The sequence below is a fragment of the Lichenostomus cassidix genome, chromosome 5 (genome assembly GCF_008360975.1).
Source record: "Lichenostomus cassidix isolate B80296 chromosome 5, HeHo_3.0, whole genome shotgun sequence".
NCBI classification, from domain to species: Eukaryota; Metazoa; Chordata; class Aves; order Passeriformes; family Meliphagidae; genus Lichenostomus; species Lichenostomus cassidix.
Window position 1 is genome coordinate 60,093,444 of NC_139486.1, and position 24,858 is coordinate 60,118,301.

The 24,858-nt window shown below is 49.5% G+C and overlaps 2 protein-coding genes and 1 pseudogene across 2 annotated transcripts; 2 read left to right on the forward strand and 1 right to left on the reverse strand.

Moving 5' to 3' along the window:
• The first annotated feature begins 235 nt into the window (after window positions 1-235).
• LOC146436899 (mas-related G-protein coupled receptor member X2-like) lies at window positions 236-1,528 on the forward strand. Its single transcript, XM_085063857.1, has 3 exons — window positions 236-247; window positions 327-354; window positions 598-1,528. The coding sequence occupies exons 1-3, from the start codon at window positions 236-238 to the stop codon at window positions 1,515-1,517; spliced, it is 960 nt and encodes a 319-aa protein (XP_084919983.1). The 3' UTR covers window positions 1,518-1,528.
• An 11,040-nt stretch (window positions 1,529-12,568) lies between these two features.
• On the reverse strand, window positions 12,569-17,795 carry LOC146436900 (mas-related G-protein coupled receptor member A8-like). Its single transcript, XM_085063858.1, has 2 exons — window positions 17,374-17,795; window positions 12,569-12,899 (listed from the first exon to the last, which is right to left on the reverse strand). The coding sequence occupies exons 1-2, from the start codon at window positions 17,793-17,795 to the stop codon at window positions 12,569-12,571; spliced, it is 753 nt and encodes a 250-aa protein (XP_084919984.1).
• A 3,458-nt stretch (window positions 17,796-21,253) lies between these two features.
• Window positions 21,254-22,245, forward strand: LOC146436901 (mas-related G-protein coupled receptor member X2-like; annotated as a pseudogene).
• The last annotated feature ends 2,613 nt before the right edge of the window (window positions 22,246-24,858 follow it).

Here is a 24,858-nt window from a genome sequence, read left to right on the forward strand (position 1 = left end):
CAGTGTGTCTGCTCCAGTGAAATTCTCCAGGCTGTGAAAGGAAAGGTCAGACTCTTCTCTTTCAATGCAATCAGTGTCCCCCTCATTGAGGTGGGAGCTGCTGACTGATTTTGGTGGGGGAATTTCAGTCTGTAGGGTATTAAAGCTCTAAATATTGTGGGGAAAGGGAGAGGGGGAATACTGAAATGAGTGTCCTGCTGAAGGAATCCAGGAGCTCAGTGATATCAACTGACACATGACAATACAGGTCAGATTCAGCCCAAAGACCCTCACCCTGATATCTCCACAGGCAATCCTTTCCGTCTCCAACTGTTTTCCTCCTCCAGTTCTGTGCTATCCAAAGCCAGGAAGGAGGTATCTCCCTGGCTTTTGTGCCAGGCAGTCATACCCATCTCCCACATCCTGCTAACAATCTGCCCTGTCCCTTGCCTCTCCCTCTGCTGCTCCACATGGAAGCTGGGGGTGGGAAAAGATGGGAAAAGCCACGTGTGGGGGACAGCAGTGTTGGTAAGGTGTGTGTGTTTGTCACCCCTGCAGCTGTGTGAGGGGAAGGAGAAGCAGCAGAGGTGTCACAATGAGCACATTGTCCCCTGCCAGAGACAGCCAGCCCTGCCTGCTGGAGCCAGCCCGGTGGGAAAGTCTCCAACGGGAGCTGGAATGAGGACAAGCACTCCAACTGGACCCAGTGTGACAACAGCCACTCGAGCAGAGTCCCTGTCACGCTGCTCCTGTGCCTGTGTGCAATGGTGGGGAACGGGGCTGTCCTCTGGCTCCTCTGCTTCCACACCTGCAGGAACCCCATCACCATCTGCATCCTCAGCCTGGCCATCGCTGACTTCACCTTCCTGCTCTTCATCACCATTGCCCTGGGGATATTTTATGGCCCAGAGAGCTTCTGCCACCAGCTGGGCTCACGGGGTGTGACAGCCTGGCTGAACGTCACCATCCTCTTCTCTTTCACTGCCCGGCTCTACTCTCTGACAGCCCTCAGTGCTGGGACAGCTCTCTTTGTCCTCCCTGTGTCCTGCTGGCCCTGCCACCGCTCCCAGCGCTTCCCGGTGCTGCTGTGTGCTCTGCTCTGGCTCCTCTCCTTCCTGCTCACCGTCACCCCCTGTTTCTGCCCTTTGGTGCTGGTGGCCTTGGTGCTGAGCTACCTCTTCTCAGTGCTCACCCTGATCTGTTCTGCTCTAGCCCTGCTGGCCAGGCTCCTGTGCTGCTCATGGAAACAGCCCCCACGGAAGCTCTGTGCCCTGGTCCTGCTGCCTGTCACCTTCTTTCCCTTCTTCACCGCTGATTTTGGGTTCTGGCTCTTGCTGAGAGCCTTTGACCCCTCTGTCTTTGCCCTCAGCACCTCTGTCCTGCTCGCCTGTGCCAACAGCAGTGCCCACCCTCTGATTTACTTCCTGGCTGGGAGCTGTGCAAAGGAATTCACCCTCTCTGTTAGAGTTGCCTTCCAGAGGGCTTTTGAGGATGTGCCAGAGCCCCGGAATAGGGACAACACAGTGGAATCGTCATAAAGTGGAATCCTCATGAAATAAAATCACTGTGAAATAGAATCATAAAACATCCTGAATTTGAAGGGACTCATGAGGATCACAGAGTTCAGCTCCTGCACCTGCTCCCTGGCTATCCCAACAATCCCTCCCTGCTCCTGAGAGTGCTGTCCAAATGCTCCTGGAGCTCTGTCAGGCTGGTGCTGTGTGCAGCAGGGGAACTCCTGCCTGGGGTGGATTCTGGATGATGTGAGGAATCATCATGGGAAGGTTTGGGTCAGAAGGAACCTTACAGATCATCACATTCTGACCCTTTCTCCATGGGCAGGGTGTCAGAGACTGAAATAGTTCATGCCTCAAACATTGATATAAAGTTTTGCTCATTATAACAAAAAGTGTATAAAGAAGCTACAATCAAAGAAACCTCCCTGAAGATACCTGACTGGGACTTTGGACTGAGTCAAACTGCTGAGATTAGATAAAGGGAAACCCTATTGTTCAATCATCTCGGGCTCAGGGAAAGGTATGCATACACAAAGGCCAAAGCCACCAGCTGTGCTGAGAATCATCCCTGGCTGAGTTTGGGGTGGGGGCAGAGCACAGCTCACAGAAGCCAGGTTGACACAAACTGGCCCAGCTGTGGAACCCCCAACCTCACTGGCCACATCCATGGGACTTTCACATGAGAGGCAGCTGAGGGGGAGTCACAGTCCATCAAAGACCCCCCAGAGTGCTAGGCCTGGCACCACAGGAGTGCAGGTGATGCAAGCAGAGTCTGCTGCTAGAGGCTGCCCCCTCCCCCGGGGGGACATGCCTGGACATTGCCCCTGGCCTGAGTGTATATTAACCCATGGCATCCTGTGCTTTTGGGGGGGACCATCACCACCAAGGAGACCAGCTGGAGAGGATCAACGCAACATTGTTGGGATCCACGATGGTGATATTTTCTCTTTCCCTCTTTCTGTCCCCCCCACCTCTTTTCTTGCTTCTCTTTTTCTCTCTTTTCTTCTCTCTCTCTCTCTCTCATATTTTCTATCAAATAAAACTCAAAATATTGACTGGCATATGGTCTCGTTTGTACCTTAATTCGGGCAGAGGTATTTCTAAAGAACCTTAATAATTGGATCATAACACAGGGACACCTTTGAAAGATTTTGTTTTCAAGTCTTTGCTTTGAATCTTTCCTTTTCCACAGGTCTGAGCTTTCTCAGCCTCAGAAATGAGCTTCCTACCATGTGGAATATTAAAATTGAGTCACCAAGAATCAGACATTCTGCAAATGGATTTTCTTGGTGTGGTTGCTTAAAACCAGCATGCAGGTGGATAAGAAATCTTGGCACAGCAGTGCAGAACAATTCCTGAGTCATTCCTTTCCATCTCCAGCAGGTCCTGACACACGGGACAACTGAGGTGTGGAAAATTCACACTGAGCCCTGTTGCCAAAACGAGTGGGCAGGTGTTTGGGCTTGCCTCTGGAAGGCTTTCCCCAAAATGCACACTGAGTTTGGGGCTGTGGGCTGTCTTGTGGGCTGTCAGGACAAGGGGCTGGAGCTGGAACTGCCTCTGCTGGGTTCTCCCATTTTCTCTGGGCTGTCTGGATGGTTTTAGCTCTGCTCATGTTGCAACTGTGACTTGAAGTTTGGCTCCACTTGAGGTGCGTCTGAGGGAAGTTGTGGCTGCCCCTGGATCCCTGGAAGTTTTCCAGGACATGTTGGATGGAGCTCGGAGCAACATACTTTAGTGGAATAGCAATGTACTCTAGTCCCTGCCTGTGGCATGGGGTCAGAAGAGGATGGTCTTTAAAGTCCCTTCCAACCCAAACCATTCTACATTTCCATGGAAAACAAGAAGCTCAGGTAGAGAGTGGCCTGGGTGACACTGGAGACAAGGAAGGTGCTTGGAGCTAGAAAAATACATGGAAGGATCATGATCCTTCTGCACTTGCCTTGGGAGAAACTCCCTTCATGATGGGAGTCCTTTCCTGGACAAGAGGTTGTACCTCAGAAAGTTTCTACTTTCCAATGGACATGAAAATGGGAGACAGGGAGAGAAAATCCCTCTCATATGGGGAAGTTGCTCTGTTCTGTTAATCATTAACAACTCTGTTAATCAATGCTTCTTAGATGTTTAACCTCACATGTGTCAATGTGGTGGTTTTGATTGGCCCAAAACATCAGGAAAGTATTTTTAACATCTAGTTGAAATTTGGACCCCTCAGAAGCTGTTGTGGTAGGCCTGGGGATGTGTCTGAGGGGTGGGGAGTAACACAGAGATGGCTCCTGTGTGTCCTGAGTGCAAGTTCTGCAAGTTTTTATATCAAGTCCAGCAGAGCCAATCTCTGATGGCTCTGAAGGTGATGGACATGCTGCTGGCCAAGTTTGGGCCAATTGGAGGTGCTGGTTACACCTCTGTGAAAACATATTTAAGAAGAAATCAAAACAAAGCAGGCACACACTTCTTTCACTTCTTTGTAGTTGGAGGAGGAGGAGGTGGAGGTGAAAATATGTGAGGGAGAACAGCATGGAGACGTGAAGGTCAGTGAAGAAGGTGGGGGAGGAGCTGCTCCAGTGCTGGAGCTGAAAACTCTCTGCTAGCTGTGCTGAAGGCCATGGGGGGAGCAGGAGGTTCCCCTGCAGCCCATGGAGTCCACAGGAGTGCAGAAATCCACCCACAGCCCACTCCAGAGGAGCAGGTGGATGCCTGGAGAGGGCAGTGATCCAGTTTGGAGGCTCGAAAGAGTTAAAGCTACAGAGGCCTTTTCAAGGAAGAGAAAGGCCTTGCTCCTGGCATGGAAGCAGCCTGGCCTCAGCTTGGCAGAGTCTGCACAGCAGTCTATGGACAAAGAGACTCATGTTGCAGCAGAATTCGGGCAGGATGTTGCTCATGAGATTGGACCCACGCCAAAGAAGTTCCCAGAGGACTGTCTCTTGTGGGAGGAACCCCTGGCTAAGTAGAGAACCCCTCTCCCTGATTGGACTGACCAGAGAACAAACCCCTCTCAACCTGCCCCCTGTCTGTGTTGTGGGCTTGGAAAGAGGGAAAGGGGGGTGAGCAGAGAGACTGCTTCTTAAGAGGGTGGGGGTGAGAGCAGAGAAACTGCCTGATGAGAAGGAGAAATAAGTATAGATAAAGAGTATTCGTAGTAGAAAAACTGTGGTGATGAATAGATGTATGGACCTGCTCTGTGGACTGAAAAAAATACCCCCCCACCCCCTGCCTCCCTACCCAGGTCTGGTGGTTATAAAAGAGGAAAGGGGGTGAATACTATAGATTCTTTAGGGGGGGGGGAGTGAACAAAAACTGTATGAAAAGTTTATTTTTGCCTTGCATTTATCCTCCAACTCTATTAGGTAATTAAATCACTGTTTGTAACTTTAAGCTTGGAGCCTGCTTGCCCTTTTTCTTTTTCTGTGCATCCTCCTGCCAACCAGTGTCCTATCTCATTTGACTCATGAGACTGGTGTGTATTTTTTATAGTTTTCTTTTTGTAGCAAGAGAGAGTCGAGGTGCCTGGCGTTTAGTCAGGGCTAAACCTTGACAGTCTCCAGAGCATGACTCACCACCCAAGGCTTTCACTCTCCCTTCCCTTTCCAGAAGCAGTGGCACGTTGTCTTCCCCTGGATTTAAGGCAGTGGCAAAAGGAGGGACAACTTCCCCTGAGCAAGAGATGGGTCTGCTGCCCAGATCTCTCCCAGGAGGAATGAGGAGCTCTTGGCACTGTCAACATCATCCCAAACATTGCAGGAATGTGCCTTAGGAAGAGCTCTGGTATGAGACAGGTACCTGCCCTCCTCACACAAGACAGAGGCTTTAGAGTGGGAAAAACTAAGGAAACGAGCAATTTTTGGACACTGTTCACCAGGGATGAGCTCTGCAGTGAATGGATGTTGTTTATTCAACACATTTTGGGGTCAGAGTTACCATGTTGGAAACAAACAAAATGAATAAATCCAGATCTAATTATGGGGTGGTAACAACGTGAAAAAGACCAGTACAACCTGGATTTTGGCTCAAGCTGCTGTGCAGAGTTGCTGTTCAGCTCCTCCTGAGAATGGCCAGGTTCAGGATGGAGGTGCTGAAGGGCTTCCTTGGACATTGGTGCTGGGGAACCAGAGGATGGCCTCATTCTGCAGAACAGCAGCATAACCCCCTAATTTCTGCACAATAAAATGGTCCAAGCACCTGGTGATGTGAATTTCCTTATTTCAAGCTCTTTTTTGGTCACAGGCACCAGAATTCAGTGGAATTCACCATCGTCCCTGCACTTTACTCAGAATGATTTAATTATGGAATGGAAAAATATGACAAATTCCCACTTAATGGGCAAGGGAATGTTGCTGTCCCTCCCCCAGCTCGGCAGCCCTACCTTGGGTCAGTTTGATCTCTTCCCATGAGCAAGGAATACAGGGCTGGCTCTGTCAGACAGACGGGGAAGGATGCTCCTTGAGATCCCTACCTTTCTCCTGCCATCTAGAGGCCCCAGCCCCACAGAGATTTGGGAAATTGCTGCCCTCCCATACAGGATATGTCCCCAGGACTTAACCTGTCACACTCTGCCCAGGCAAGAGATCCCCCAAAACCCCACGAAACTCATCTGCTGAGCCAAAGGAGATGGAGTTTATTCCCTGAGGCTGAGGCAATGAGGGTCATTCAGAGGGAATACAGGAACAGGACTGAGCTCAGAGCCATGTGCCCACATGGTCCCATATTTGTGGGTGTCTTTGAGGTGACACATCTCCAGGTGCCTCATGTCCAGCAGTGCCTCACAGAGCTGTCGCCTCCACCACAGCAGTGTCCCCAGGGCCATGGCTGCCCTCCTCACTCCTGGCTTTCTCCTCAAACAACCTCTGCAGAGCGACTTTGACGGAGCGCTGGAAGCGACGCCGCTGCCAGCTCCCCACCAGCACATAAATCACAGGGTTGAGGCTGCTGTTCAGCAGTGCCAGCAGAAAGTAGATGTTTCCAGGGAATAAAGGGCTAGAATAAGGAAGAGAGAGGAGAACCTCCAAGCAGAAAGGGATGCCACAGGCGAAGAAGAGCAGGACGTTGAGCAGGATGGTGACAAAGAGCCTCCCTGGGTGTCTCCTCTGGGAGCCACAGCAGAGCTTGAGGAACAGGAGCAGGTTGGAAACCAACATCATGAGGGAAAAAGCCACGGAAATGGCAAGGGCTACCCATGCAAGGATGAACGCAGAGTGCCAAATAAAGGTAAAGGTGACATAGAAGGAGGACACCAAAACCCCCATGAGAACCCAGAGGGACCCACTGACGATACCCGAGAGGTGCCGGGGGCGGTGGCAGCGATACCAGATGGGGCAGAGGATGGAGACACAGCGCTCCATGCTGAGGGCTGTCAGCAGCCCCAGGCCGCTCAGGTCAAACAGGTAGCATGGGAACTCAAGGGCACTCACAAAATTCCTATAGTGATCAATAAAACGAAACAAAGACGTGCAAAATATTGCTAAGGTCAGAAAACCCAGTATAAGCAGGAGCAACAGGAGGAGCAGGCAGAAGTCAGCTACAGCCAGATTTAGGATGTAGACAGTGAAAGGGTTCTGCTTCATGTGGAAGCCCAGGAACCACACGACCATCCCATTCCCCACCAGCCCACAGAGGGAAATCCCCAGACCGACCCCAGAAATGGCAATCTGTGTATATGGAATGCCCAAGCATCCACGCATCATAAATTCCTCCCAGCCCAGAGCTCGATAAATTGTAACATTCAAGGTGAAGTTTGTTGTGCGGGTCTCCTCCATGGTGGATGATCCTGTTCCCAGTGGCAGCCTTCTCCTTCTTCCACCACCTTCTAGGGGGACATGGGGAACCAGAGGGAAATAAGGGCCATCAGCATTCCCAGCACTTCCCATCTGCTCACACAGCCCCACACCAGCCCCAGGAACAACCCCCACCCCTGCAGTGCCCAGGACAAACTCCCACCCTGTCTAGTCCCATCCCTAGAAAGGAGGCATCACCCACTGCTCCATCCCTGGACTCCTACCTCCAAGTAGGAACAGCTCTGTCACAGGAACCCCAGGGGAAAAGGATCTGGTGGTGGCTGCTGGGACCACAGGCTCTGCTTCAGCCTCATCCCTCGTGCCTGGTGTGCAGCCCTTAGCCCAGAGATCACATCCCATGGTCAGAGCCTCCCCTCACAATCTCACCACATCAGTGACAGCTTCCCCTCACATGTCCCAGGGACAGAGATCTTGTCAGGAGGAGGTGGCCACGTCACCCCCTTCCTCTCCTCCTGCCATTCTCTGCTCTTGTCCCACCATGTGAGGGGCTTCTGGCTTTCCCTGTGTGGTGGTGGATGGTGGGTATCCATCAACACAGGAGGGGACATATAACATTCCCAGGATGGCAGAGAGGTGAGAGAGATGAGCCAGAGACCTCCAAGAGTGAGAAATCCCTGATGTGCAGACCTGCAACAGCACAAGTTGCTCAGTGCCTCTAGTGACATGTATCTGGCACTCAAAGACTTCTCCCAACTTCCTTCTGGGACACACTTCCAGGAGTTGCACCTTTCTCCATCTCCCTCTCAGGGATGGACCTTGAACTTGTGTTCTCTCCTTGTTTCAAGTCTTCCTCTAGCTCCAAATCCTGCAGCTCCAGGCTGGACACCCTGGAGGGACCATGGACCTTGTGCATTAACAAGGGTATCTTTGGAGCACATCAGTCTGGGGGATGACAAGCACAGGATACAACTCCAGAGGAGATGGAAAATGCATGAAAGAAGGGCAGAAAACAAGCAACAAAATGCCAGTCCCTGTGCTGTGAAAGGCTGAGATTGTGTGGCAGGAACCACTTGGAGATAAGAGCACACTGGCAGCACCATGTACCCCACAAACCTAATCTCAGAGGAGACACATGCTCAGCAGGGGAAATTGGGCTGCTGATTGTGGTTAGATGGGATGTGATGAGAGGCTGTGGGCAAAGCCCTCGTGCACTCCTGTGTCTGGGCACTGGTGATTTCCCACAGCAAGTGGACACAAGGCCAGTGCTTGTCCTCATGGCTGCTGCTCAGGGGCTCTGTTGGCACCCAAGGGGCAGGGACTGGGTTCACAATGAGGTCTGGAATTTCTGAGGGGTTCACAAAACCCTGTAGAAGCTGAAATGACCATAGTGGAGCAGGCTTTCCATGGACAGGATCTTCCCTCACCAGAGGAGTATTTTGCCTCAAGGTTCACAGCATCTGAAGGGACATAATATTATCTGTGCTGTGCTCTCCTTCTTCATTGTCTTAAACCCAGTAAATGGTGTTTAAAATTATAGAACTTGAGTGTCTGAATTAATAGGATCATAGCAGATCAGCAGCTCCTCATGAAGAACTGGGGGGAGGAGAGGAAGGGGGTGATGTGGCCACCTCCTCCTGACAAGATCTCTGTCCCTGGGACATGTGAGGGGAAGCTGTCACTGATGTGGTGAGATTGTGAGGGGAAGCTCTGACCATGGGATGTGATCTCTGGGCTAAGGGCTGCACACCAGGCACGAGGGATGAGGCTGAAGCAGAGCCTGTGGTCCCAGCAGCCATCCCCAAATCCTTTTCCCCTGGGGCTCCTGTGACAGAGCTGTTCCTACAGGAGGTAGGAGTCCAGGGATGGAGTAGTGGGTGATACCTCCTTTCTAGGGACAGGACTGGACAGGGTGGGAGTTTGTCCTGGGCACTGCAGGGATGGGGGTTCTTCCTGGGGCTGGTGTGGGGCTGTGTGAGCAGATGGGAAGTGCTGGGAATACTGATGGCCCTTATTTCCCTCTGGTTCCTCATCTCTCCCTAGGAAGTGGTGGGAAAAAGAGAAGACAATCACTGGGAACAGGATCATTCACCATGGAGGAGACCAGCACAACAAACTTCACCCTGAATGGATCTGTGGACTTGGAGGAATATCTCCCAGATCAATGCTTGAGCTTTCCCTACACACTGATTGCTCTTGCAGGGGTCTGTCTGGGGATTTCCCTCTGTGGGCTGGTGGGGAATGGGATGGTTGTGTGGTTCCTGGGCTTCCACATGAAGCAGAACCCTTTCACAGTCTACACCCTAAATCTGGCTGTAGGTGACTTCTCCCTGCTCCTCCTATTCTCCCTGCTTATCTTGGCTTTTCTGACCTTAGCAGCATTTTGCACATCTTTGATTCATCTTGCTCCTCTCTACATAGATTTTGTATTTGCAGTGGAACTCCTGTACCACCTGTTTGACCTGAGCAGCCTGGGGCTGCTGACAGCCCTCAGCATGGAGCGCTGTGTCTCCATCCTCTGCCCCATCTGGTACCAAAGCCATCGCCCCTGGCACCTCTCGGGTGTCATCAGTGAGTCCCTCTGGGTTCTCACTGGGGTTTTGGTGTCCTCCCTCTACCTCACCTTTACTGAAGACTCAGGGACAGTCCTTGCAGGTGTAGCCCTTGTGATTTCCCTGATTCTGTCCATAGTGATGTTGGTTTCCAGCCTGTTCCTGTTCCTCAAGCTCTGCTGTGGCTCCCAGAGGTGGCAGCCAGGGAAGCCCTGTGTCACCATCCTGCTCAATGTCCTGCTCTTCTTTGCCTTCAGCATCCCTTTCTGCTTGGAGGTTCTCCTCAACCTTTCTGATTCTGTCGAGTTATTCCCAGAAAACTCCTCCTGGCTGCTGGCATTGCTGAACAGCAGCCTCAACCCTGTGATTTATGTGCTGGTGGGGAGCTGCCAGCAGCACTTTCTGTGCTCCATCAAACTCGCTCTGCAGACAGTCTTTGAGGAGGAAAGCAGGAGTGAGGAGGGGAGCCACAGCCCTGGGGACACTGCTGGGTTGGAGGTGACAGCTCTGTGAGGCACTGCTGGACACGTGGCACCTGGAGATGTGTCAGAGACAGCCAGAAGTATGGGGACATGAGGCCACATGGCTCTGAGCCAGAGCAGCCTGGCCCAGCCCTGTTCTCTGGCTGTACTCCCCATGCAATGACCCTCTGTGTTGGTTTTGCTTGGCCCAGTTTTTGTTAGTAGGGGTGCCACAAAGATGGCTCCTGTGAGAAGCTTCTGGAAGCTTTCACCATGTCCAGCAGAGCCAATCTCTAATGGCTCTGAAGATGACATATATGCTGCTGGCCAAGCCTGTGCCAGTTAGAGATGGTGGGTACTCCTCTGTGATAACATATTGGAGGAGAAATCAAAGCAAATGTGCATGCAGTTGTTTCTAGCCAGGGAAGGAGGAAGAGGAGGTGACAACATGTGAGGGAAACAACATGGAGACACCAAGGGCAGTGCAGAAGGTGAGGGAGGAGGTGCTCCAGGCACCAGAGGCAAGTTTCCTCTGTAGGCTGTGGTGAAGACCATGGTGAAGCAGGATGTCACCCTGCAGCCCATGGGGTCCAACAGGGATGCAGAAATCCACCCACAGCCCGTGAAGGAAGTGCCCCATGCCAGAGAGGGTGGGTGCCTGGAGGAGGCTGTGATCCAGTGGAAGTCCTGTTGGGGAGATAGAGAGCCCTTGATTCCAGGCTGGAGCAGCCTGTCCTTGGAGGAGTGCAGCCCGTGGATGAGGGAGCCACAGCACAGCAGTTTGGGAGGACTGACTGCCCGTGGGAGGAGCTCACATTGCAGCAGGATTGTCTGTGCTGCTGCTGCTCCTGAGTTTGGAGCTGCACTGGAGGAGTTCACAGAGATCTCTCTCCTGTGGAAGAGACCCCATGGCAATGCAGGGAAGGACCTCTGTCCCTGAGCAGTTGAAGATCCTGGGGATGAGCTGACCCAAAGCCCCACACCCTGCCCTCCCTGCACTGTTGGTGGGAAGGAGGGAGGGGGTGAGAGGAAAAACAGTGTCTTTAAGGGTTTCTTTTACTTCTCATTATCCTCCTTTGACTCTGTTAGTAATAAATTCACTTTGCAACTTTAAGTGGAGCCTGTTTTTCCCTTGAAGTGTTTTCTCACTGTCCTTTATTTTCACTCATGAACGCTTAACTAATTTTTTTTTCCTCCCCTCTTCCCGGATGTGGCAGGGGAGAGAACAAGCAAGCAGCTGCCATAGGTGCCTGGCATTCAGTGAGGCTGAAACCATGGCTGACACTCAGGAGGATGTGGATGCACAGAAATTAGTCTGAGTTAAGTGATATTTAGATATTAGATAAGAAACAAGTTTTAATGACTATGTATGGTTATAATGGATAAAGCCCCTGCTGTGAAGTCTCACCTCAGACACAGAACAAAGAGAGATCCTCTGTGTGTCCTGTGCAGGTAAAGAATTCCTGCTTCCTAATGCTTCCCAATGCTTCCCATTGTGTCAGAAAGTTTATTCCAGACCCTTTTGGTATCGCTCCCCATTCCTATTTCCACCCCAATGCCCATCCCATCCCATCCAGCAGCTTTCCTGGCCTCTCCCTGGCTCTGAGCACAACCTGCAGCTCTGCTGCTCTCCAGTGAGGACATTTGGGATTGGCAGCATCCACACCCTTCCTGACCCCTCCTGACCCCTCTGACACACCCAGACTCCCCCCGGGGCCACCTTCCCCCTGACAGCCCCACTGCTGCCCTGCTCCAGCCGGGACCAGGGAGATCTTTGCTGTGCCACTCAGAGAGCAGCTGGGAAGGGAATGCTGAGCCCCTGGGCCATCCTGCCCATGCCGGCTGTGCCGCTGCCATCCCAGCTCTGGGCACTCGGGATCATGTTTGCTGCAGGGAGCACAAGCCATGCCTGTGTCCCCTCCCTCCCTCCCTCCCTCCACCCCCATTCCCGGCTGGCAGCAGGAGCCAGAGGAAGGCAGCAAGCGCTGGCAGACGGGGTGAAGGCAGCTCAGGGTTCAGGATGCTGTTTGTTGATATCAGACTGCAGTGGGATGCAGGAACCAGGTGCCAGGGGGGTTTTTGGGATCACAGCTGTGTTGGGAAATATCCCTTTGGTGAAATAGTGTTTTAGGACCTGGGAGGGAGGAGGAAAGCCATGCTCCAATGTGCTCCCTGCAGAGCATCCCTCCCACCTGCCCCTGCTCGCTTCTCCTGCAGGAATACAGTGTGGGAGGGAGATCCTGTGGGTATTTATTAATCAGGTGACTCAAGGAAACCCTCAGCCTCTGTCCCAGGGTCCCTCAGCAGTGCAGTCGAAGGGATCAACAGGCTCAGACTGCTGTGTCTGTGGTGGTGTCTTTTTTGCAGGCAGAGTTGTCTTCCTGCTCCTCAAAAACCCTCTGGAGAGATTCCCTTAGGGACCCCACGGGGCAGGTCCTCCAACACCTCCCCACCAGGAAGTAGATGAAGGGTTTGCTGGTGCTGTTGATGCAGTTGAGCAGGAAAAAAACCTGGGAGGACACAACAATGTAGCCAAGCTGCTGCAGGAAGTTCCAGATGGTGAGGAGAAATGTGAAGAGCACAACGAGGAAGATAACAATGTCACGCTTGTTGAGTTGCTGCTGCTGGGAGCCACATTTGGCATTAATGAGGTTGATTGATCTGGAAATGATGTCGGGTACAGCAAAGAGGAGCAGGATAATGGTGAACATGGAGATGAGAGCCACCTGACATTGCTCCTGCTTGTGTGATGGACACAGGGAAGTCACTGTGGGAATGACAGTGATGAGAGTGAAGAAAGCCCAGAATTGGACACTGTCCATCTGTTATGATCCAATTATTAAGGTTCTTTAGAAATACCTCTGCCCGAATTAAGGTACAAACGAGACCATATGCCAGTCAATAGTATGAGTTTTATTTGATAGAAAATATGAGAGAGAGAGGGAAGAAAAGAGAGAAAAAGAGAAGTAAGAAAAGAGGTGGGGGGGACAGAAAGAGGGAAAGAGAAAATATCACCATCCGTGGATCCCAACGATGTTGCGTTGATCCTCTCCAGCCGGTCTTCTCGGTGGTGATGGTCCCCCCGAAAAGCACAGAATGCTATGGGTTAATATACACTCAGACCAGGGGCAATGTCCAGGCATGTCCCCCCGGGGGAGGGGGCAGCCTCTAGCCGCAGACTCTGCTTGCATCACCTGCACTGCTGTGGTGCCAGGCCTAGCACTTTGGGGGGTCTGTGATGGATTGTGACTCCCCCTCAGCTGCCTCTCACGTGAAAGTCCCGTGGATGTAGCCAGTGAGGCTGGGGGTTCCACAGCTGGGCCAGTTTGTGTCAACCTGGCTTCTGTGAGCTGTGCTCTGCCCCCACCCCAAACTCAGCCAGGGATGATTCTCAGCACAGCTGGTGGCTTTGGCCTTTGTGTATGCATACCTTTCCCTCAGCTTGAGATGATTGAACAATAGGTTTCCCTTTATCTAATCTCAGCAGTTTGACTCAGTCCAAAGTCCCAGTCAGGTATCTTCAGGGAGGTTTCTTTGATTGTAGCTTCTTTATACACTTTTTGTTATAATGAGCAAAACTTTATATCAATGTTTGAGGCATGAACTATTTCAGTCTCTGACAGCCACCCCGTGACTCAAACATTGTAATAAATGTCTCTTTTTTAGCAATCTTCTTTAGCCTATGGGTTGTCCACGGAGGTGATGAAAAAAAAGATAATGGGAGAAAAGATAGAAATAGTAGAAGCAATAACATGAGCAATTATACTAATAGGTACAATAGTTCAAAGCATAAATTTAATTGTAATCATCAATTTAATTTTCATTAGTTAGTACCTCCACCCCGCGACCCCAGGAATTAGTGTTTTTAAATGGGTGGTGGGTGTGAGGGGTATTTTTATATTGTATCTCTTAGATGTTAGCTTAATATGTTTGGAAATTGGTTATAGAATTATACAGCTGGTTTTCATTTTTTTTTGGTATAAATGTGGATGGATTTAGCAGGGATGTATCTTTCTTTTTCAATCACATTTACATATAGTTGGTAGAATTTTATAGGTAATATTTCTTTTTTGCTGGATAATTTTATACATCATGAAAATTACTTTTATGATATAAAATTAACATATAAAACATTTTATAAAAATTATTGTTAAGCAATCTTATCTTTACATGAGGGCTATGCTCTGTTTTTTAAGATTCAGATTATAGCACTGTTGTAATTTAGCCTTGAAACAAATTAGAAATTATAGCTTTACAATCAGTGTAATTAAAAAATGAAATTGATTCCTTTTCAAATTTAGTTGTATGATCTTAACTATTTTTTTTTCTTGCATTTTTGAGGTAGAGTTAAAATACTCACTTAGGATATATGGCAGGAGATTTAACAGCCATTGGTTTGAGAGCTGGTAGAAGGCTTTTCTGTATTTTATTTACGTCATTCTATATAACGTTTGTGTTTTGTTAAGGTTTTTTAATTCACTACTTAGTAAATTTGAAAAATTTAGCCAAATTATAATAATTTTAATTTTTCTAAGGCAGAACCGAGATGATTAGTGCATTTTGTATAAATTCTTATACCAACTCTCAGCATTAAATAGGTTGAGACAAATTATGCATCTATAACAACTTTTGCCACATTATTTTTCAGTAAAAAGACAAAATAAGTTGAACAAAAATCAAACATAAGAATATATAAAACATTTTAACTAATGTTTGATCTTTTAGCATGTCACTTGCAATGACAACACGAATAAATTACAAACATTAACAAACTGACAATGCAAGCAATTGTGGTGACATTTTAAATTTTCACTGGCTCTCATGCAGCATCATTTCATGTGTTGGTAGGTTCTTACAAAAGAAAAGTGAAAATGTGGCCCACCAGGCCAATTATTAGAAGGAAACAAAACTTCTTGTTGCTAACACTAAGCGACAGAGTTTACATGAAGAAAAGGTCATCACATTTAGGCATGATTTTGCTGTTTGCAGATTCTCTGCTCTCAAACTCGTTTTCCTTATCTTCAATGCAAGAGTGTTTGACATTCCTGGAAAAGAAAAGAAACAAGCTTCTCCGGCAATACTTTTTTTTGGACATTATTAAATTTAGTGACAAACAATGCCATTGTTTAAAACATTTTGAAGAATTAATCACCTTTTTAGTAACTAAGCATATTTTTAGTAACTAATTGCTTCTTATTCTACTTTTTCTTGCACTAAGTCTAAGCTAGGGTAGACAGGCAAGTAACAAATTAACTAAAGAAAGACAATACAACATTATCTTTCTACTGGCTGCTTGGGATAGGAATTTTCCCCTAAACTTTTTCTACAGCCTCCCAACAGGGGAAGCTGCATGAAAAATACGTAAGCTTGTACAGGGACAATACTATCTTCACAAGGCAGCAGCTTTATAATGGGCTTCAGGGTTAGAACCAATTCTAGTTTTCCACACAAACCACAGACTGGGGGGGGGAGGGTGGTGGGGGGTGTTCCCTAAAAGACAAGAGTTGCAGAAGTGACTTCAGGAGTGAAACCTGTCAATTCTGGCTTTTTACAACAAAATACACACACACACAAAAAACACAAAGTAGGGGCGTGGGTCCCCTCCAAACAGGAGTTTTTAGGCTCCGCACAACACCACGAACAGGAGCTTTCCAGCTCCGCACAAAGTAGGGGCGTGGGTCCCCTCCAAACAGGAGCTTTACAGCTCTGCACAAAGTAGGGGCGTGGGTCCCCTCCAAACAGGAGTTTTTAGGCTCCGCACAACACCACGAACAGGAGCTTCGCTAGCTCCGCACAAAACACCAAGGTGAGGCTTTTACTACAAACTACAGACAGGAAGGCCTCCCCACGAGACACAAGCAGCAGAATTGGCTTCAGGACTGAAACCTGCCAATTCTGGACTCGCACAACAAAAGACACTAAAGGGAACTAGAACCCCCATATCAGTTTACTATAACTTCTGGCCCCCAGAGATGACACTTTAATTTTCACAATGTACTCAGAGAAAATTGCAGTCAAATTTCTAAGTGTTTAAACAAACTAGAATATGCACAACCCGTCAAAGAAAGTTGGTCTAAGAGAATTGTTATGGATGGAGTTATAACAACTCTTATCACCCTTTAAAAAAAAAAAGGTAGTGTTTATATTTGTTAGTATATAGTATACTAACATAGTATAGTATAATTAATAATTATTATATAGTATAATTATTATAATTAAGTAGTATAAAAGGAAGAACGGGAAATTATTTGATGAGAGAAGACAATAGTATTGTGAAAGGCACTTTGGGTTAGAGAATGTTATCCTGCCGACTACGCCAATAAAATGTTATGATCCAATTATTAAGGTTCTTTAGAAATACCTCTGCCCGAATTAAGGTACAAACGAGACCATATGCCAGTCAATAGTATGAGTTTTATTTGATAGAAAATATGAGAGAGAGAGGGAAGAAAAGAGAGAAAAAGAGAAGTAAGAAAAGAGGTGGGGGGGACAGAAAGAGGGAAAGAGAAAATATCACCATCCGTGGATCCCAACGATGTTGCGTTGATCCTCTCCAGCCGGTCTCCTTGGTGGTGGTGGTCCCCCCAAAAAGCACAGGATGCCATGGGTTAATATACACTCAGACCAGGGGCAATGTCCAGGCATGTCCCCCCGGGGGAGGGGGCAGCCTCTAGCCGCAGACTCTGCTTGCATCACCTGCACTGCTGTGGTGCCAGGCCTAGCACTCTGGAGGGTCTGTGATGGATTGTGACTCCCCCTCAGCTGCCTCTCACGTGAAAGTCCCATGGATGTAGCCAGTGAGGCTGGGGGTTCCACAGCTGGGCCAGTCTGTGTAAACCTGGCTTCTGTGAGCTGTGCTCTGCCCCCACCCCAAACTCAGCCAGGGATGATCCTCAGCACAGCTGGTGGCTTTGGCCTTTGTGTATGCATACCTTTCCCTCAGCTTGAGATGATTGAACAATAGGTTTCCCTTTATCTAATCTCAGCAGTTTGACTCAGTCCAAAGTCCCAGTCAGGTATCTTCAGGGAGGTTTCTTTGATTGTAGCTTCTTTATACACTTTTTGTTATAATGAGCAAAACTTTATATCAATGTTTGAGGCATGAACTATTTCAGTCTCTGACACCATCACCCACAGCAGGCGCTCTGGAAGGTGGCAGCGGCAGAAGTGCTGGCACAGCTTGGACAGGACCATCCCAATGGTGGTGTCTGTCAGCTGCCACAGCCCCCAGTAGTAGGAGACCACAGACATCTGGAAAAGGAAACTCAGGTACACCCGGGACATGATAGTGGAGCAGGACACATCCTCCACCAGGAAGAGCAGGGCAGAGGGGACTGTGAAGAGGAGGAAGAAGAAGTCGACGACAGCCAGATTAAAGATTCCGATGTTAGGGTCTTTCAGGCTGAGGAGGCAGATGACAGCCCCATTCCCAGCCAGCCCACAGAGGCAGATGAGCAGTGTGGCACTGTGTATGGCCATGCTGCTGACATCTATCTCACATGGATCATCTCCTTCAGTGGGTGAGGCGGGAGGTGGGGTGATGGTGCTCTCCTCCATGGATGGATGCTGGGCAGGCAGTGGGATGAGGCCCCTGGCTGTGGTCAGAGTGGATGGGGAGTCAGTGCTTGGAGAATCCCAGGATGGACCATGCAGCTCCTCAGCAGCTCCCTGCAGCAGGAAGGATTCAGTAGAGAGCAGTGAGATGTGCAGGGGAGGAGGGCAGTGGAAATAGTGGGGTGGGAGAGGGAGGTGGGAGGGTTGGGATGTTTGGCAGGAGAATGATAAAGAACACAGAGAATAAAAATTTTCAGCTTCCCTGAAGCGGTTGAAAGACCAGCTGGACAAAAAGATAAAAGGATGTAAAGGTGTGGACTGAGAAGGATAAACGTGGGTGGAACCAGTGGAGAAAGAGATAAGGAGGCCTCCCGTGCTTTTGGGACAAGTTCTGTAACAGGAAGCAACAGCACATGGCCAAAGGAAAAGTTCAAGGAGGGTCACCTTTAATATTGCAGCATTCAGTGAATACTGCAATCCTGTACAGTGAATACAGTGAATACATTCAGTGATGATTATTTATTTGGAAAGAAATACTTTTTTATGACTTTGAATGATTTTAATGGATAAAACCCCTGTTGTAAAGTCTCCCCACACACAGAAAAAGGAGAGATCCTTCCATATGACCTGCACAGATAAAGAATTCCTGCTTTCTAATGTGTTCCATTGTGTCAAAAAGTTTCTTCCACTTGATTTCAATACCAAGATACAGAAGGGAAGCTCAGGGCAGAGGAGGGAGGAGCTGGGGAGGGCACTGCAGTCCCATGGAGAGGGTGGCAGGAACAGAGCAGCTGCTGGAGGAGAGGCAGGTGGGGTAGGGAGGAAGGAAAACATTGCACTGAACTGTTGAGTGTGGGGCAGCAGCAGGCAAATGGTGTCTGTCCAGATCAGCACTGCTTCCTGAAATCTCTTGCTGCTTTGGGATCAATATGGTAAAGTGGATCCTCCCAGAGCAGTAAAATGAAGGACAGAGTGCCCAGATCCCCAGAGATCCCCTCTCCTGTCCCACTGACTCCCCTCTATGCCCTCTCGCAGTGTTGCTCGGTGGAGTCACAGGGCAGTCGGGAATTGCATCATTGGCTACATCTGCGATTCACTTCCACTTTCGGTTTCTTTTTTTTTTTTTTTTTAACTGCAAAGGAAGTGGCTTTTGTTAAAAGCTCCACCAGAACTGTGTGAATGGCTCTTCATTTCCTCTCGATCAGAAACACTCCTTCCCTGCAGAATGACCCATTCTCCAACTGCTGTCCCATTCCTGACAGGTTTCTACCATTGCACATTTCTGTTCCCTGAGGGATCATGGTCCCTCCAGCAGCAGAGGGATGCTGGTGGTGCTGGTGGCACTGGAATGCTGGCAGTGCTGGTGAGGCAGCTGGGTGCTTGTGAGGAACAACTCCCATTTTGGGAAGAGCTCTGGGACCATTGCGAAACCTTCCCTGGACTCAAGGGAGTACAACTGAGACAAGGTTTCCTCTTTTTTTTCATTCTGCTGTAGGCACACTCTGTCCAAGAGAAGGACAGAAAAGAGTTGCTTGCAGCCAGGTTATCAGCAGTTAGACCCCACATTAATTACTGCCAATCCCTTTAATGATGCAATAAAAGTAATTAGAGATCAGATTTTGGAGTGCTGTTATCCCCCTATCAGCCCTTCACCAGAGCTCATCCTCCTCCTCCTCATTCCTGTGAGCATTTGTGGTTGTTTTTACTGATCCCACCCCTTTGCCAGCAGCAACACCTTCCACTAGGCCATGTGGCTCCAAACCCCATCCAATCTGGCCTGGAACACTTCCAGGGATCCTGGAGCAGCCACAGCTTCTCTGGTCAACCTGTGCCTCAGCACCCTCACAGGGAAGGATTCCTCCCCAATATCACATCTCAACCCACCCTCTGTCAGTGAGAAAGCCATTCCCCCTTGTCCTGTCACTCCAAGCCCTTGTCCAAAGTCCCTCTCCAGCTCTCCTGGAGCTCCTTTAGCTCATGGATCAGGAGCTGTTTGCACTGGAAAGGATTGGCCCAGTGAGGGGATGTGAGATTCCATAGCTGGGGACACAAACACAGTGTCAGTGAGGAAGAGAGGAGGCAGTTCTGCTCCCAGGGTCTCCACACACACCAGATTCCAGCAGGAGCATCCCAGTTCCAGGACACATGTCAGTCTGGGTGGGAATAATCTCATTTCAGCTTTCTAGGAATTCTGTGGAATTCTTTGTAGGTTGCTGTCTGACTCCCAAGGGAGTGTAGAAGATGAGTCGAATGAAACCACTAACTTTCTAATGGTTAAAGCAAAGTGAGCAGCATTGATTCACCTCTTATCACAAAAAATTACATTTCTGCAATATTAAATCATCCCTCTGCTGTATGCCTGTGCTCCAGCTCACACACAGCATTCCATTATTGCATGAATCCTCTTGGAAACTGCATGGTTAAAGTCACATAATATTGAAGTTGTGGTATACAAGTAGCAAGGCAATATTTGAACCAGGAAACAAATTTTGTAGTGCAGGGTCCTAGGGATTCGCCCCAGGAATGAGAGGGGCAAGTTCAGGCAGTTCAAAAGACAAGATTTCAGGACTGGGATTGCTTTAAAACAAAAGAGGAACCTGACACAGAGACAAACTGCTTTCCCACAGGTCTCGTTGCTGAGGCTCTCTCCTGTTACTCATTTCCTGGACAAAGTCAAGAGCAGATTAGAAGCAGAGCTCTGATCCCAGCAAAGGCTCTGAAATAGTTCCCTGTTTGTGAGAGCCCTGGAGAACATGATCCAGCAGGGACAAAAGGGGGCCTGGGACAGACCCCTCACTGGACACTGCCCAGGCTCACCCAGCAGGCTTCTCTCCCCTTTCCCAAGTGAGCATTCCAGGGAAGCTCTTGAAGATCCTGACCCAGGGACAGCAGCTGGTGTGTGTGAGGCAATGTGAACCCACAGTGTGTCTGCTCCAGTGAAATTCTCCAGGCTGTGAAAGGAAAGGTGAGACTCTTCTCTTTCAATGTAATCAGTGTCCCCCTCGTTGAGGTGGGACCTGCTGACTGATTTTGGTGGGGGAATTTCAGTCTGTAGGGTATTAAGGCTCGAAACATTGTGGGGAAAGGGAGAGGGGGAATACTGAAGTGAGTGTCCTGCTGAAGGAATCCAGGAGCTCAGTGATATCAAATGACACATGACAATACAGGTCAGACTCAGCCCAAAGACCCTCACCCTGATATCTCCACAGGCAATCTTTTCCTTCACCAACTCTTTTCCTCCTCCAGTTCTGTGCTATCCAAAGCCAGGAAGGAGGTATCTCCCTGGCTTTTGTGCCAGGCAGTCATACCCATCTCCCACATCCTACTAGCAATCTGTCCTGTCCCTTGCCTCTCCCTGTGCTGCTCCACATGGAAGCTGGGGGTGGGAAAAGATGAGAAAAGCCACGTGTTGGGGACAGCAGCATTGGTAAGATGTGTCTGTTTGTCACCCCTCCAGCTGTGTGAGGGGAAGGAGAAGCAGCAGAGGTGTCACAATGAGCACATTGTCCCCTGCCACAGACACAGCCAGCCCTGCCTGCTGGAGCCAGCCCGGTGGGAAAGTCTCCAACGGGAGCTGGAATGAGGACAAGCACTCCAACTGGACTGAGTGTGACAACAGCCACTCGAGCAGAGTCCCTGTCACACTGCTCCTGTGCCTGTGTGCAATGGTGGGGAACGGGGCTGTCCTCTGGCTCCTCGGCTTCCACACCTACAGGAACCCCATCACCATCTGCATCCTCAGCCTGGCCATCGCTGACTTCACCTTCCTGCTCTTCATCACCATCGCCCTGGGGATATTTTATGGCCCAGAGAGCTTCTGCCACCAGCTGGGCTCACGGGGTGTGACAGCCGGGCTGAACGTCACCATCCTCTTCTCTTTCACTGCCGGCTCTACTCTCTGACAGCCCTCAGTGCTTGGACAGCTCTCTTTGTCCTCCCTGTGTCCTGCTGGCCCTGCCACCGCTCCCAGCACTTCCCGGTGCTCCTGTGTGCTCTGCTCTGGCTCCTCTCCTTCCTGCTCACCGTCACCCCCTGTTTCTGCCCTTCGGTGCTGTTGGCCTTGGTGCTGAGCTACCTCTTCTCAGTGCTCACCCTGATCTGTTCTGCTCTAGCCCTGCTGGCCAGGCTCCTGTGCTGCTCATGGAAACAGCCCCCACGAAAGCTCTGTGCCCTGGTCCTGCTGCCTGTCACCTTCTTTCCCTTCTTCACCGCTGATTTTGGGCTCTGGCTCTTGCTGAGAGCCTTTGACCCCTCTGTCTTTGCCCTCAGCACCTCTGTCCTGCTCGCCTGTGCCAACAGCAGTGCCCACCCTCTGATTTACTTCCTGGCTGGGAGCTGTGCAAAGGAATTCACCCTCTCTGTTAGAGTTGCCTTCCAGAGGGCTTTTGAGGATGTGCCAGAGCCCCAGAATAGGACAACACAGTGGAATCATCATAAAGTGGAATCCTCATGAAATAGAATCACTGTGAAATAGAATCAAAAAGCATCCTGAGTTTGAAGGGACTCATGAGGATCACAGAGTTCAGCTCCTGGCCCTGCACCATCCTGGCCATCTCCTGCACCTGCTCCCTGGCCATCCCAACAATCCCTCCCTGTGCCTGAGAGTGCTGTCCAAATGCTCCTGGAGCTCTGTCAGGCTGGTGCTGTGTGCAGCAGGGGAACTCCTGCCTGGGGTGGATTCTGGATGATGTGAGGAATCATCATGGGAAGGTTTGGGTCAGAAGGAACCTTACAGATCATCACATTCTGACCCTTTCTCCATGGGCAGGGTGTCAGAGACTGAAATAGTTCATGCCTCAAACATTGATATAAAGTTTTGCTCATTATAACAAAAAGTGTATAAAGAAGCTACAATCAAAGAAACCTCCCTGAAGATACCTGACTGGGACTTTGGACTGAGTCAAACTGCTGAGATTAGATAAAGGGAAACCCTATTGTTCAGTCATCTCAAGCTGAGGGAAAGGTATGCATACACAAAGGCCAAAGCCACCAGCTGTGCTGAGAATCATCCCTGGCTGAGTTTGGAGTGAGGGCAGAGCACAGCTCACAGAAGCCTGGTTGACACAAACTGGCCCAGCTGTGGAACCCCCAGCCTCACTGGCTACATCCATGGGACTTTCACGTGAGAGGCAGCTGAGGGGGAGTCACAATCCATCAAAGACCCCCCAGAGTGCTAGGCCTGGCACCACAGGAGTGCAGGTGATGGAAGCAGAGTCTGCTGCTAGAGGTTGCCCCTCCCCTGGGGGGACATGCCTGGACATTGCCCCTGGCCTGAGTGTATATTAACCCATGGCATCCTGTGCTTTTGGGGGGACCACCACCACCAAGGAGACCAGCTGGAGAGGATCAACGCAACACCGTTGGGATCCACGGATGGTGACATTTTCTCTTTCCCTCTTTCTGTCCCCCCCACCTCTTTTCTTGCTTCTCTTTTTCTCTCTTTTCTTCTCTCTCTCTCATATTTTCTATCAAATAAAACTCATAATATTGACTGGCATATGGTCTCGTTTGTACCTTAATTCGGGCAGAGGTATTTCTAAAGAACCTTAATAATTAGATCATAACACAGGGATACCTTTGAAAGATTTTGTTTTCAAGTCTTTGCTTTGAATCTTTCCTTTTCAACAGGTCTGAGCTTTCTCAGCCTCAGAAATGAGCTTCCTACCATGTGGAATATTAAAATTGAGTCACCAAGAATCAGACATTCTGCAAATGGATTTTCTTGGTGTGGTTGCTTAAAACCAGCATGCAGGTGGATAACAAATCTTGGCACAGCAGTGCAGAACAATTCCTGAGTCATTCCTTTCCATCTCCAGCAGGTCCTGACACATGGGAAGACTGAGGTGTGGAAAATTCACACTGAGCCCTGTTGCCCAGACAAGTGGGCAGGTGTTTGGGATTGCCTCTGGAAGGCTTTTCCCAAAATGCACACTGAGTTTGGGGCTGTGGGCTGTCTTGTGGGCTGTCAGGACAAGGGGCTGGAGCTGGAACTGCCTCTGCTGGGTTCTCCCATTTTCTCTGGGCTGTCTGGATGGTTTTAGCTCCACTCATGTTGCAACTGTGACTTGAGGTTTGGCTCCACTTGAGGTGCATCTGAGGGAAGCTGTGGCTGCCCCTGGATCCCTGGAAGTTTTCCAGGACATGTTGGATGGAGCTCGGAGCAACATACTTTAGTGCAATAGCAATGTACTCTAGTCCCTGCCTGTGGCAGGGGGTCAGAAAAGGATGGTCTTTAAAGTCCCTTCCAACCCAAACCATTCTATATTTCCATGGAAAACAAGCAGCTCAGGTAGGGAGTGGCCTGGGTGACACTGGAGACAAGGAAGGTGCTTGGAGCTAGAAAAATACATGGAAGGATCATGATCCTTCTGCACTTGCCTTGGGAGAAACTCCCTTCATGATGGGAGTCCTTTCCTGGACAAGAGGTTGTACCTCAGAAAGTTTCTACTTTCCAATGGACATGAAAATGGGAGACAGGGAGAGAAAATCCCTCTCAGATGTGGAAGTTGCTCTGTTCTGTTAATCACTAACAACTCTGTTAATCAATGCTTCTTAGATGTTTAACCTCACGTGTGTCAATGTGGTGGTTTTGATTGGCCCAAAATATCAGGAAAGTATTTTTAACATCTAGGTGAAATTTGGATCCCTCAGAAGCTGTTGTGGTAGGCCTGGGGAGGTGTCTGAGGGGTGGGGAGTGACACAGAGATGGCTCCTGTGTGTCCTGAGTGAAAGTTCTGGAAGTTTTTACATCAAGTCCAGCAGAGCCAATCTCTGATGGCTCTGAAGGTGATGGACATGCTGCTGGCCAAGTTTGGGCCAATTGGAGGTGCTGGTTACGCCTCTGTGAAAACATATTTAAGAAGAAATCAAAACAAGGCAGGCACACACTTCTTTCACTTCTTTGTAGTTGGAGGAGGAGGAGGTGGAAGTGAAAATATGTGAGGGAGAACAGCATGGAGACATGAAGGTCAGTGAAGAAGGTGGAGGAGGAGGTGTTCCCGGTGCTGGAGCTGAAAACTCTCTGCTAGCTGTGCTGAAGGCCATGGGGGGAGCAGGAGGTTCCCCT